General features: G+C 46.7%; 1 protein-coding gene across 10 annotated transcripts in view; it reads left to right on the forward strand.

Annotated features, from left to right (window-relative positions):
- Positions 1-14,513, forward strand: part of STK33 (serine/threonine kinase 33) — a 106,738-nt gene that overhangs the window by 49,097 nt on the left and 43,128 nt on the right. For all 10 annotated transcript variants that reach the window (XM_053283527.1, XM_053283528.1, XM_053283526.1 and 7 more), the window contains 2 exons: positions 6,229-6,317; positions 10,188-10,272. In XM_053283527.1, the coding sequence (XP_053139502.1) occupies positions 6,229-6,317; positions 10,188-10,272 (174 nt within the window). The remainder of the gene's footprint in view (positions 1-6,228; positions 6,318-10,187; positions 10,273-14,513) is intronic.

Raw genomic sequence — 14,513 nt, forward strand, 5'->3', positions numbered from 1 at the left:
CCCTCAGGGTCAAATGCCAAATGGAGTTGGTTGCTGTGTCGGCGACTGAAGACAGTCCTGTCAATACGCAGGAAAGAGCCTTACTGACCCTTCTTCACTCAGAGGAGACAACTCCGACCACCTCCACGTTCCAAGGGTTCTTACACCCTGGCTTGGATGTGGAAAATGAAGAACCAACGGAGGATGCCCTACCTGATGTCCCAAGAACCCCAGATATCGGGGGTTTGCTTCCTAGAGGTGGTTGGGGAGCCTCAACCCTATTGATGTCACCAGAAGATCTGACCTTGTTTAACCAATGGAAGTTGCGGAAGCAACATCTCACTAATACAGGCACTCAAGTCACGCCATTAAGAGAGCCTGTTTCCGTTACTCATGACACACAAACACAGCCACAACTGGCTAGAACCGTAGCAGTACAGGCGGCTTTACAGAGAAAGAACTGTGTCGGTGCAGACAGCTGTGCTGGCCGAGGGGGCCGAGGGGGCAAACGGGGCGGCAAGGAGGAACGCTGCCGCCCCGAGGGGCTTCAAATTCGGAGAGCGCCGGCGGGGGAAAGGCGGCGGGGGGGTGAGTACACTCTCCCCCACCCTTAAAGCCCTACCCCCGCCGGCGCCGATAAATATTGTGCACATCCCTAATAAACACCCTGCGCCTAATTCTTTAGTCATAGACTGTGCTTCCAGCTCCTAAGTCAGGAAGACGTCATACTACACCGGCAGACAAGGAGGGGCGGAAGCTAGACGTTTTGGGGAGGTGCACGTATTCCACTTCTTGCCTCTCAATCAAGATTACTAACTACATGGCCTGCTTGGCCAAATACACCCATTGTTTATGGGAAAAGCTGTATGAGGAGAGGGCCAGCTTTTCTCCGGAAGAATTCAGACAGAAGTTTGAGAGCACCTTTCTCCAGACCACGACTACCACGCGCCAGCAGTTGGCCAATGCAAAACACCTGGCGGAGTCTGAGTCTAGAACACTAACATCGGCCATCATGCTAAGAAGACATGCTTGGCTCCGTTCAACTTCTCTGCAACCGGACATGCGGGATCGCATAGAATCACTACCCTTTGATGGCAAGGGTCTCTTTGCTGAGACAACGGATGAGACCATGGAGCAATGGAGGAAGTCCAGAAACACGGCTAGAACCTTTATGAATCAGACACAGAGGTACACTTCAAGCAGGTACCAGCCTTATTACAAGTGGCAGCAGAACTTCCAGCGAGGAGATCGTAGAGACTTCCGGAAGTCATGGAATTGATGGAATAAGAAGGGCTATTCAAACAAGAATAGGCCTGATCAGCAGAATAAGAATAGACCCAACACCCTAGATAAGCAACATTTGTGAGCTCAGCGGAATTTAGGGTCCATACCTCCTGGCAGTGACCCTGGGGAAAATCCAATTAAATCACCAACCCAGTCAACGGTTGTGAAAAGGCCCGACATTGCCTTACATGCACCAAGGCCCAACATCACCTTGGACATAGCCATTAATAACAGCATAGCCAGTAATACCATCCGTCTGGCAAGTCATGCCTTTGCATGGCGCAATATAACATCAGATCGTTGGGTTTTATGCATTGTCCAGACTGGATATGCTATTGAGTTCCTTTCCCTACCTGAGTACACATGCATCAAGTTTACACCTGAAACTGAGATTCTGAGAGAGGAGGTCAACTCCTTGTTGGAGAAGGGTGCGATATCGCTAGTACAGTTGTCAAAGTGCCACGGGGGTTTCTACTCTAGATATTTCTGAATTCTGAAAAAGGATGGTGGCATACGCCTCATCATGGACCTCAGAGATCTTAACCAGTATGTGGATGTTAGGAAGTTCCGTATTATTACGTTGCAAGCGATCCTCCCTCTCCTTCAGGGTGAGAGTTGGATTGCAACGTTGGATTTAAAGGACGCCTACTTCCATATTGGCATACAGGTGAACCACAGGAAGTTCCTGCGTTTTACACTAGGGTCTCAGGTCTATGAATACAATGTGCTTCCCTTTGGGTTAGTGACTGCTCTGCGAGTGTTTACTAAATGTATGGCAATGGTTATTGCCTTTTTAAGGGTTAAAGGTGTTTCTATCTTTCCCTATTTAGACAACTGGCTTCTGACAGCAAGGACGAAGGAAGATCTTCTGCGTCATGTGTCAACAGTGTTGTCCCTTCTGAAGCAGTTGGGGATACATATCAACGAGAAAAAGTCACACCTAATGCCGGCCAAGCACCTGCCATACATCGGGGCAGTGTTGGATATGATGGTGCAGAGGGCGTTCCTGCCCGAGGAAAGATTCAATCACATCTGCGATCTAGTCCACCAGTTTCACAAGCAGCCCCTTCAATGAGCTAGAGTCATCCAGGTGCTACTGGGCTTGATGGCCTCCTGCACAGCAACAGTCCTGTATGCGAAACTCTGTATGCGGAAGCTACAAACGTGGTTTCTTCATCTGTTCAGCCCAAATTCAGACTCTCAAAACATGCAGCTACTGATCCCAGAGAGGGTGTTGGCATCTTTGCTTTGGTGGACAAGGGCAGGGAACATGCTGGCAGGCGTGCCCTTCCGTACCCCATCTCCTTCAATGACACTTACAATGGATGCCTCTCAGCAGGGATGGGGCGCGCACTTTGGTGGACGGCGGAGATTAGGACACTGGAGTCGCCACGAGCGCATCCTTCATATCAATTTCCTGGAGCTTCTAGCTGCGTACAAGGCATTGCGGGAGTTCCAAGACGTGATACATGGCAAGACACTGCTTCTACAAATGGACAACACTACAGCAGTGGCTTATGTAAACAACCAGGGCGGAACGGTATCAATACCTCTTTGCCGCCTAAGCCTTCAAGTGTGGAATTGGTGCATTGCCAGAAAGGTCCACCTTCAGGCCATCCATATAAAGGGCCAGGACAACGTCCTGGCGGATGCGTTAAGCAAGAACAAGACGCTAAGGCAAAACAGAACTCTGTATCAGCACGAGTGGGAGCTAAACCCACACCTGGTAGGCGAGCTATTTCGGAAGTGGACCACTCCGTTAGTGGACCTTTTTGCTACGGCAGAAAACAAGAAGTGTGCACAATTCTGCTCAAGGATGGGACTCGGAGAAGGTTCAAAGGGAGATGCGTTCCAATTCCAATGGACGCAGAGTGTCTTTTACTTGTACCCACCATACCCACTCCTGAACAGAGTGGTGGCCAAATTGCTTCAGGACGGAACCAGGGCAATAGTCATTGCGCCTTGGTGGCCACGACAGCCGTGGTTTCCGAGACTGAAAAGTCTGGCGGGTGTCCACTACGAGAGACTACCACAGAGGCCGGATCAGATAATTCAAGCAGGGGGAGAGCAATTGCATCCGAGTCTATCCACTCTGAAGCTCACCGCATGGAGAGTAGGCTTTTGAGGCACATTCTACTAAACAACAGAAAGAAGTCAACGAGAAGGAATTATACAGCAAAGTGGAAGAGATTCGTGGCGTATGTGAAGGACAAGGGGTTTCGGCCATGGGAGGCCACTTTGCGGGAGGTCCTTCTATACCTTACATCCTTAAAGTCTCAGGGCTTGGCGAATGTTTCTATTAAAGTGCACATGGCGGCTCTCTCCTCTCGCCATCAGGGATGGGATGGAAAGTTGCTATTCACTCATCCTCGGTCAAAGGATTTCTTGAAGGGGATTAATAATTTGTATCCCCCCTTCAGGCCTCCGATTGAGAAGTGGAGTTTGTCCCTAGTTCTGTCCGCAATGACTCAAATGCCATTTGAGCCAATGGCGACAACAACCTTGAAATTAGTAACTTTAAAGACTCTATTTTTGATTGCCATCACCTCCGCAAAGCGGGTGAGTGAGTTGCAAGCTCTTCGAATAGATGAGCCGTACACTAGAATCCATCCTAAGAAGGTGGTGATGCGCTTTGACCCGGATTTCCGGCCCAAGATTGTGACTAACTTCCCTGTTAACTGTGACATTGTTCTGCCGACTTTCTTCAGAAACCCGTCGTCGGAGTTAGAGCGGGCTATGCATACCTTGGATGTAAGGAGAGCTCTCCTTTTCTACTTAAAGAGGACACAGCCTTTCAGGAAGACTTGCCACCTTTTTCTGGCGATCAAGGGCACCAACAGAGGCTCACAGCCCTCCAGACAGAAGTTGTCTGCCTGGCTAGTAGAGGCAATTAAGCTGGCTTATAGTTGTCAAGGAAAGACGGCTCCAGAGTCTCTCAGGGCGCACTCGACACGGGCCTACTCAACTTCGGCAGCCCATTTGGCTGGTCTCCGAATGACGGACATCTGTTCAGCTGCGTCCTGGGCTACAGATCACACCTTTGTAAAGCATTATGCCTTAGACCTACGCTCGGCGGTGGAGGCAATGTTTGGCAGAGAAGTCTTGAAGAGGCTGTTACAGTAGCATGCAGCCCCCACCTCCAGGGTAGGCAGCTCATTACTCATCCATTTTTATGAATGTCGTCGGAATCACTATCCAGATAAACAGGTTGCTCACCTGTAACAGATGATCTGGTAGTGATTCCACGACATTCATAAAACCTGCCCATCCGGCCCCGCTGCATGCTGCGTACAACCTAGGATCGACATGGTTGGAATAATAGTTGTGTTGGTCATCCAGAAACTGAAGACAGAGACGCCTAACCTCCGATATGAGGTACTGCACGCTCGTGCAGGGGTGGTTGAAGGCGTCGCGAGGAGCTAACGATGGCTACCTGAAGGTCTGCGCAGGCGCAGAACCCATTTTTATGAATGTCGTGGAATCACTACCAGATCATCTGTTACAGGTGAGCAACCTGTTTTTCTTATTTCAAGAGGGAGTGCATTCAGAGCCCTAGGGCACCCCACAGAGGAGGGATCATATAACACCAATTTTAAAAGAATCGCACTGGTTGTCAATGTGTTTTTGAACAAAATACAAAGTGCTGATATAAAGACTTTAACGGCTTGGGTCCAGGGTACTTAAGATAGTGCCTTCTCTGTCATGAACACTGTTGCCTATTCAAATCATCTGGAGAGGTCCCCTTACGATTGCCACTGGCTTGTTTGGTGGCAACGAGGGAGTGGAGGTTGGGGTTGGAATTCACTTCTGGGAAGGAGCTCTGGGGAAGGCATCATGTGTTTCTGAGGCTGGCTCCTGACTTGCTTATCATAGTTACGAAGACACCAGCCCCATGATTATCCTTATTTGGTTCATAGAGAAATGTTTATTCATTGGTACGCTTTGAGCCATATAAGCTGTAAGATTTTTCATTTATTGTTTCTCCAAGAAGTAGGGCTTCATGGATATTGTTTAATTCCTTCTTCAGGGTTCTAGCATTAAACGCTCCTTTATCTTTATTAGTTAGAAAAACAGGGCAAAAATTCCTTTGTTTGAACTTCCTGCTTTGAACTTCTGAGTTGAATACTCCTTATCCGTGGTTTCAGTATTCGTGGTTTCATGTATCCACGATCGGGGAAAATGACACCCAACCTCGGCATACGCGAAGAAAAACGACGTCAACCTTGCGTATCCGCTGGTTGGGTGCGGCTGGAAATTACTGCGGAGGTCATTTCTGGCCACCATTTTATGAATTGGATTCATTTTATGAATCTCATCAAAAAACCAAAAACAAAAAAACTACAATTTTTGGCCTTTTGGTGGCACAGCATGACTCGGGGGGGGGCACTCCAGGGGGAGCAGCGGAGCAAGGTAAGAAACTCCCCCCCCATGAGGACTGACTGATTATTGGCTGTTTTCTTGGCCATTTGTGGGGCACAGTGCAACTTGGGGGGAACGGCAGAGACTGCTAAGGAGCTCCCCACATGAAAATCAAGCTGTTTTTGGCTGAAAATGGCTGACTGGGAACCTAACTCCCGTGATCCCATTGGGATCAATGCTTCTATATTCACGGTTTCCATATCCGCAGCACAGCCATGGAACAGAACCCCCGTGAATATCGAGGTCCACCTGTATTTTCATTTGAAATACTAATTTCATACATTTGTTTTCAAAGTAAATCTATACCTGCTTTTCCCTCTTCACTTTATTAAAAAGTAGTTCTCATTTTGATCCAGGTTCAGAATGTACAGACTAGGCTTCCTCTATAAAATAAAGAATACAGCGACTGCCTTGTGCATTAATGTAGGGTAGCATGCATTGAAAATATAGCTCAAATTACTCAAAGGGGTTTAAAACATTTCTATCAGAATATTTTCAATTTAATTGATAAATAACACTTCTACTTTTTGCTCTCCATCTTGACAGATATTGTTCATAGAGATCTGAAATTGGAAAACATTTTAGTTAAAAGCAGTGACATTGATGAAGAGAATGAAATGAAATTAAATATAAAGGTAAGCCCAGAAACTACAACACTTTACTTAAAGCAGTACTTTGCAGGGGGAGTGGGCTCAGACCCAGGTATCAAAGTCAAGTTCCCTAATAAATGCCTATTAGTAGCTTTTGAACTGAGGCACTCAACGGTGTAATCAAACCAAAAAGAAAAGGTCTGAGACAGGAACAATTGGCAAAAATGTAGGCGTTGAATGCTACTGGTGAAACTTGTTGTCGAATGAAGAGTAGTGTACTAATAGGTCACTTTCTTTTTCTTTTTAGAAGTATATCTTTATAGTTCCAAGCCATTAGCAACATTTCGCTAGGAGGAGTTGTAATTAGTCTGAATTCTGCATACTGCCAATTTAATTTAAACATTTCAGTAATCTGAATATCATAGGATTTTGACATATCAATTACACATTACTCTGTAGACTTTAGAAATTATTTACTGCTTAAACACACTAAAAGTATCAAGTACTTACACTCATTTATTTGTATGGAAATAACTGGTTTGAGATGGTTGCTAAATTATATATTACAGCACCTTTACTTAACATTTTTATAGCAGTTACTGTGAGGATGTTTTAAAATATGCGTTCTGATGAATAGAATGGAAGTGCTGAGGTATGATCTGTGGTAAAATCAATTGATGTACTATGTGTTGTGTATTGTATTTTGTCTCTGTTAGTGTTCTGTGTATTTCAAAGGTTCTTTTGGAGTCAGTACAGATATTTATTCCATCAGACACCTCTCTCCATGTGATTCCTCCTGCAAGTAATCATGCTTGCAGCGGCATATGATAGTTTTCACATTTTTAGACAGAGCTTGCTTGAGCCCTGGACTAGGAGAGAAGAGAAAGGATGCTCAGTGTTGTGCCTGGCTCCAACAGATCTACAAGTCTGCCTGTGGCTGCGTACAAAATCTGCATGGCCTTGTTCTGTCCCTTTGTCAGTGTCATGTGGTAATGTTGACTTTGGGGCCAGAAATTTTCCTGGGTAAACTGGAAGGAAGACCTCTTTGGTTCACCCCAGAACTCTAAAAGAGGGCCGAGGCCTGTGTTTAACCTTAGTGAGCTTTCCCTGCCTCATGTATTTGGAGTTTATCCCCCTGTGACTTGCACTGGTCTTCAGTTGGTTGTTGATATTTAGGCCTGGAATAGTACTTAATACTTTTGTCTGGGCACTGGATTGGCATCAGGCTGCCTGGTTTGTATCCCCCCCCCCCTTTCCCCATGGCCGTCCTTAGGGCAGGGTGACCAAGGAGATCGCCCCAGGCCCTGCGCTGGGACAGGTCCTGTGCTGGAGTAGCCTCCAAAATTTACCTTCCTTCCCCCACCTGTTCTACCAACCTGTAGCTGCAGGAGCCGTGCGCTAATGGAAAGGCTACCTGCAGCCACGCTGCTTCAGCTGCCTCTCTGCCCCAACTCTCATCTGTTTGGCAGATGGGCAAGGCTTATGGAGGCCTCTCTGCCGCTGCAGGCTCCCATGAAGTCCTCCCCAAGTCCCCAGTCCTTGAGCCAGCCTGAAGCTCTCCAGCCTGAACTGGAGGCAGAGTGGCCAGTGCTGGCTGCCCACCAGAGCACTGTGCACACCTGCAGCCCTGGGCTGTGCTGAGAGCCTGTGTCTTCCTCCTCAGACCCAGCAATGGAAGTGATGGGATTTCAATTTTTTCATTATTCCCCCACCCCACCCACCCCCGTATATTTATGGAATGACTTGGCATAGGGCTTTGATACTGGGCACAGATGTAGGGCAGGGTTGGGAGGGCTCTGAATATTGAATTTGAAATAGATTGGACAAATGGTTGATTCTTAATCATTTTTCCCTTCCAAAGTAAAGCTGCCAGAAAGAGTTCTCTCTCTGTCCATCGAATATTTCACACCTAGTGAAAGTGGGGCTAACTATAAAGAGCTGAATAAACTATTATTTTATTTTATTTGTAAATGCACTATACTCAAGTTGGTTTGCAATCCAGAAGGTGTGAAGTACGGGGCATTTCTTGAGTTTTTATTTTATTTCCCCCCACTTACAAATGCACTATATGCCCAAGCTGGTTGGGCATGTACAGAAATCTTACTCACAGTATAATTTTGTAACCATATGATATGTTAAGGGGCCCCTGCATATCAACTGGGGGCTGATTCGCCCCCAGCCCCACACACCCCCACACCCCCGGGACAGCCCTGGCTTTCTCCAAAGCATCTCTAACTTCTCCCAATTTGGGATGTTGCCTATAGTTGCTCTGTTGTGATCAGAAATAGAGATTTGCTTTTGAAAAGGGACTTGGCCTTAGAGCAGGCTTGGCTACCCCACAATGACTTTTGAGGGGAGTATCTTTTATGAGAGTTCCCGGGGTTTTTGAGCACTGTTAGATCAGTCTGCCAACTGGAATGGGGTCTGCGGTATGCCCAGGGAGATGATCAAGGGCATGGTGACACACTTGCCTTGAGCCTTTGTTCATCACCATTATTCCTTCCAGGTTTTCTTGGTAGTCAGACTGGGTCAGTGTAAGCTGTCTTCTAGTGGTCAGACTGGGCAGGAAAAGGTCTGTGTCTTGCCATATATATGAAAATCATCTGTGTGGTTAATAAAATTGTGTCTTCTTTCATTCACAAAGCATTGTTGCGTTTCGCTCCATTATTTCTCCTGTTCCTATTCCCAACATGTGAGGGGAAAGGAAGTGGTAGGCTTGCTTTGGGACCAGCAAAAATAACTTTTACTGATCTAAAAGGACCACCCTTTAGATCAGCAAAAGTTATTTCATAAGCTGCTGCTACTACTACTACAACTAAAGCACACAGAGCCTCTATTGGGGAAAAAAGATATTAATGCTAAAAGAAAATTGTCCTCCTAATAGCAAAAATGGCTTTAGAAGAAAGAAATGTTCATATCTTAAGAGTTAGATACAATGCAGGAAGCTGCTTTACTTTTCTCTCAATTGTGTAGCCTTTTGACTCACAGTCCTGCTCTCCATGTGTCAGGTATGCCTCAATGCAGCAGGCTAGAACATGGCAGTCCAAGGCACTTCATGTCACCTGCTGGGACATGCAACAGTCCAGGCCCAGAGTGCATATTCTGTTTCTGCCAGATGCAAGTTTGTGCGACTTGCTGCCTTGATAGGAAGCTGGGCGTCTGGAGAGCAAGATGAGGCGAGGAGGAGATCGTAGGCTGATCTGGCCTACTTCCCTTCCCCATCTCTGACTCTCTTCCATCATGTGACGCTGGCTGAAGAGTGGCAGTAGCCCAAACCATCATGCTGCTGCTGAATGGTAGGAGGGCAGGGAAGAGAGTGGAAAAGTCACTCCCAGACTCACTCCTCCTTCCTGCTGCCTCACTCATGCATCAAGCCTCTGCATTCAGAAAGCAGAAATGGGTCCCAAACTCCCAGCTACTCCATTTCCTAATTCTTTCCTATTTGAACTCCTTTTGGCTTCGATCGCTTTTGCTCAGGGCTACCCACCTACCAGTGACTGTACCCTGTTTTTGTGTTCCCTAATGATCTCGTAACAGGCATCATAGAACCTAATTAGAATACCTGGGCTTTGTATTTAATAGTTTTGCAGGTTTTGTAGCAGGATGTACAACAGCATACACTTAACCTGAATCTCATGAATAACCATCTCACTTTATGCATGCTCAAATGCTGGTGCAATTTGCAGAGTAAAGTTGTCTAAAACCAGACCATGAATATTTATGAGGGGATTGGTGTGTAAAGCTTTTTCTGCTTAAGGTGCACTGTTATACGAGATCATTTGAGAAATCTAGTCAAATTCTGTTAGCTCTCACTAAAGTGGTTTTGCTATGAACAATGAACTCTTGCAAGGTATAAAAGAGCTGCAACTACATACCAGCAGGGAATTTTCAAGACAGTTGATTTGTTTCCCGTAGGTGACTGATTTTGGTTTAGCTGTACAAAAGATGGGAGGAAGTGAAAGCATGTTCCAGTCTACCTGTGGGACTCCTATCTACATGGGTAAGTTCAGTACTTCATATGATAGTATCCTCATTTAGTCTCATCAGATGAAGGAATCACATTTTAAAGAACTAAATTTGTTTTGCAGCTCACAGTCCGTGAATAGGTGGTGCCCATTTATTTAGATCTCCTAGCCTTTCCTGTTGCCTATGCCTATATATGCCTTTGTGTTTCAGAAAGTGTAAGAAATGCAACTTTTCCCAGCTGTAAGAAAAAACTGGCGTTTTTCTTACAGTTTCTTAAAGCTTCATTCAGCAACTGATTTATTGTCTTATAAGTCAAGAAGATTCATATTTCTTTCCAGTCTCACTCTTCCACCACTCAAATCAGGGAAATATTCTTTGAATAGGTTCATTATCTTTCCTTTATTTGGTAAACAAACTGGAAAACTGGGCTGAATAGAGTGATCTACTGGTCAGAGTGTGTAGATTTTCGAGAGGTGAGAGGTGCCATTCATTGGTGCGTCATGTTGAACTATTTAATGTTTTTATATACTGTTCCGTTTTAAAACTAGTTTTGTTCCATTTTTGTGGACCCTTTTGCATCAAGGCTGTTTGCTAGCACCACTTTTATTCCATTTCTGTGCAAATAATCTTCTCTGCTGCCTGGAGCCGAGGACATCTCTGAGTTGGTTATCCTTCCCACATGCTCCCAGGCAGGACTAATTGAAAATGTTGCACGCTTTAAGAGCCCGGGCAGGATAACCCCACCCAGTTCTTTTAGTCCTGCTATGCTCCTAGGCTTTATCTAGTCTATATCTAGCTCTCCAGATTACTTTTCCCCTGAATCTGTATCTATCTGTACCAGTACTGTTTCTGACCTTTACTCTTATTCCTCCTTTGCTGGACCCTTCTTTGATCCATTAAACAAACAAACAAACAAACAAACAAACCAAAAACCTCCTTTCTTTCTGCTTTATTCCCTGTTAATTTTGTGTACCTATGGAGAAATGGCAGGCTATTAGGCATATCCTGCTCCCACGGGGAAAGAACAGAACAGGTTTCCTGCTTGCAACTCGAGCGCCAGGATCTCCTCCTCCCGCTGTGCCACCATTGACTAGCACGCCTGCGCTCGGGAGGACGCTGCTCAGGGCACTGTTCAGCCTGCTAGTGAGACTAGGAACTCTGTCAGGCCATGAAGGGAGACTGAGCGTGGGCCAGGCAGCAGTCTCACTCCCACAGCTGTCGAGCACTTCTGGCCAGTCACATGCCCATTCTGCTCTGAGTGGCAATGGACCTTTGGTGGGAAGATTGAGAGCTGCCGCCAGCCAGGGCTGCACCTCCCCAACCTCTGCGCTTCTGACCATGGACCACCAGGGAATGGGAAGTGGATCTAGGAGGACAGCTTCGTCATCTGGGCGGAGGGACGCAACAGTGACTGCAGTGAGATCCCTTCTTGGCGTGGCTAGTCAGGGTGCCACTCCTGCAGATGCTCCCTTAGCCTCATTAACTGATTTCCCTCAGGAAGTGCCACCAGCATGGGAGTCTTGGATAAGGGACACTCTGGCTGTAGCACTGAAGGGGGTTATGCAGAGGTCCAGAAAGTGGGGGGGGAAGGGGGCAGAGAGGCATCTTCTGCTTCTACTGATTCAGAAAAGCCAAGAGAAAGAGAAATCACACTAAAGGGTTGAGACTGCACAGGTCCCCTACTCACAGGGAACCCGGCAACAATGGGAAGTACCAGCCCCTGTTACTTCTGATAGAGGCAACCAAACATCCAATGCTCCTTGAGTGGCTAATGCTCCTATTTTGAGGAAGCAGCGGGTCAATGCCTGTGCAAAATGACCTGGACATTTCAAATTTAGATGCTCCTGTTATACCCACAGAGGAACCTGCTGGGAACCCAGGACAGGAACCTCTGGACAAGGAGAAAGGAGGAATGGTCAGATGACCAAGAAAATTCCTCCTCTACCCTATCCCAACGTTTATTTGCACAGGAAGACTTCACACCTCTCGTGTGTAGAGCTATTAACACATTGGGCCTTCAGCCTATGACTCCTACACAGACTGTACCTCCCACAAAGGGGGCTCTAGTGTTTCCCAAGCAAAAGGGAAGGGAGCTTGATCTACCTCTGCCTGAACTATTTGCTGACACGGTTATGTTACTATCTGGTTCAATGCTCCCCAGGGATGGAGAATCGGACCTTAAGGATCAAAATTACAAACATGAAGAGCCTTCATTTAGATGGGCGAATGAGGCATCTTCTCTATCTGAGCCTCAGCAGTGGCATCCATGCTGTCTCGTGCCTCTGTAATGTGGCTGGATTGTTTAATTCAGGATCCTCCACTTGATATATGCAGTCTTAGACATCAATTGATAAAGATACAAAAGGCTCAGGCATTTGTATCAGATGCCACATTGGATGCCATATGATTTGCCTTCCACACATCTATGGCTACTGTAATAGGAAGGCGTAACTTATGGTTGAAACACTGGCCTGTTGATGCAGCGTCAAGAGCTAACTTGGCTACAGTTCCCTTTGATAGGGTGAAACTGTTTGGTGAGGAGGCCCTCAAGGAGGTCTTAGTAGAGTCGAAGGAAAAACATAACACTATGCCTCTTCCACTGGCTCCACATCACCAGGAATGTCCCACTCCTAGGAGGCAGTTCCAGTATCAATTCCAGCCCTTTTGGTCGTTCCACCCCTCCTTTCGAGGGAGGGACATAGACTTCAGGTCTCAACACCCCCGATGGAACTGAAAACGGGGCAAGAACATCCAATCAGAACCATGAAACTTTCCCCAACCAATCCAGAACTCAGAAACAATGACTTACCTCTAGTGGGATGGAGGTGGGGGGTGCTTGCCTGCTTACTTGCAGACCTAGGAAGCTACAACCACAGACCAGTGGGTATTGAATACCATTATGACAGGCTAAAAAATAGAACTACATAACAGCAGTCCCCCCCCCCAAACAGATTCCTACCTACACCTCAGTCACACTGTCCTCTGAAAGATCTAGGGCTACTAGATGCAATCCAGCATCTGTTGAACATAGGGGCGATAGAGTTGGTCCCCTCATCTCAGCAGGTTGAGGGAATTTACTCACTCCTATTTACAGTACCCAAAAAAGGCAGCAGTCATGTCGCCTGGGGAGGCCAGGCTATTAGACTTGGCCCAACTTCTAGGACTAATGATGGCATCTCTGGATTCCGTACTGAGGGCCAGGTACCACCTGAGGGACCTTCAATGGTTCCTGCTCCCATTTCAGATCCCTATTGCACGAAAGGTCAACATCATGGTATCTGTACCTGTTTTACAGTCACTACAGTGGTGAATAATAGATTACCAACTGCAGAGGGGAAACAGTTCCTTGACCCACCCCGGATCTTAATAACAACAGTAGCCAGTAAAACGGGGTAGGAGGCACATTGCCAACGCTGGTCAGCACAGGGACGGTGGTCCAAGACCACATCTTTACACAGCATCAACTGGTTAGAACTGAGAGCAATTCACTTGGCATTGTTGTCATTCCAGAACTTAATATGCCACAAGCATGTGTTGATCAGGACTGACAGCATGATAACAAAGGCCGATATAAACACGCAAGGCAGGATTGCTACAGATAGAGGCGGCATTGATCATGCATTGGGCAGAAAACAACATGGCTTCAATCATGGCTCACAGTGTCCAGGAAGACCTCAATTCAATTGCAGACTGGCTGAGCCAGGAGCAGCTATTACCAGGGGAGTGGATGCTCAATCCCAGAGTTTTCCGGAGGATCACGGAATGCTTTGGGAGGCCACAGGTCGACCTGTTTACATCAGCCCTCAACACTCAACTCTCCAGGTTCTTCACTTGGTTCTCATGCCTGCAGGTGGAGGCAATGGACGCTCTATTGATGGGCTGGCCATCGGGCCTTCTATATGCACCTCCTCCGACCCCACTTCTCACATGATTCCTTTGCAGGGTTCGAATGCTCAAAGCCAAGATAATCCTGGTGGTTCCATACTGGCCCAAGAGACCATGGTTTGTGGAACTGTTTCACATGGCCACAGAAGAACCATGGTTTCTACCAGTATCTGCAGACCTATTACATCAGGGACTAGTAGAACATTACAACCTAGGCTGGTTACAGCTAGCCGCCTGGAAACTGAGCGTGGAATGTTGAGACAGCACAGATAATACTGATAGGGTCTTGACTGCCATGTTAGCTTCTACAAAAGTCTCCACCACTAAGCACATTTACCAGTGAACATGGAGAGCTTTCCTTTGCTGATCGGTCCGACACTCTATTCCTCG

This window comes from Hemicordylus capensis, chromosome 1 (genome assembly GCF_027244095.1).
Source record: "Hemicordylus capensis ecotype Gifberg chromosome 1, rHemCap1.1.pri, whole genome shotgun sequence".
Lineage (NCBI taxonomy): Eukaryota > Metazoa > Chordata > Lepidosauria > Squamata > Cordylidae > Hemicordylus > Hemicordylus capensis.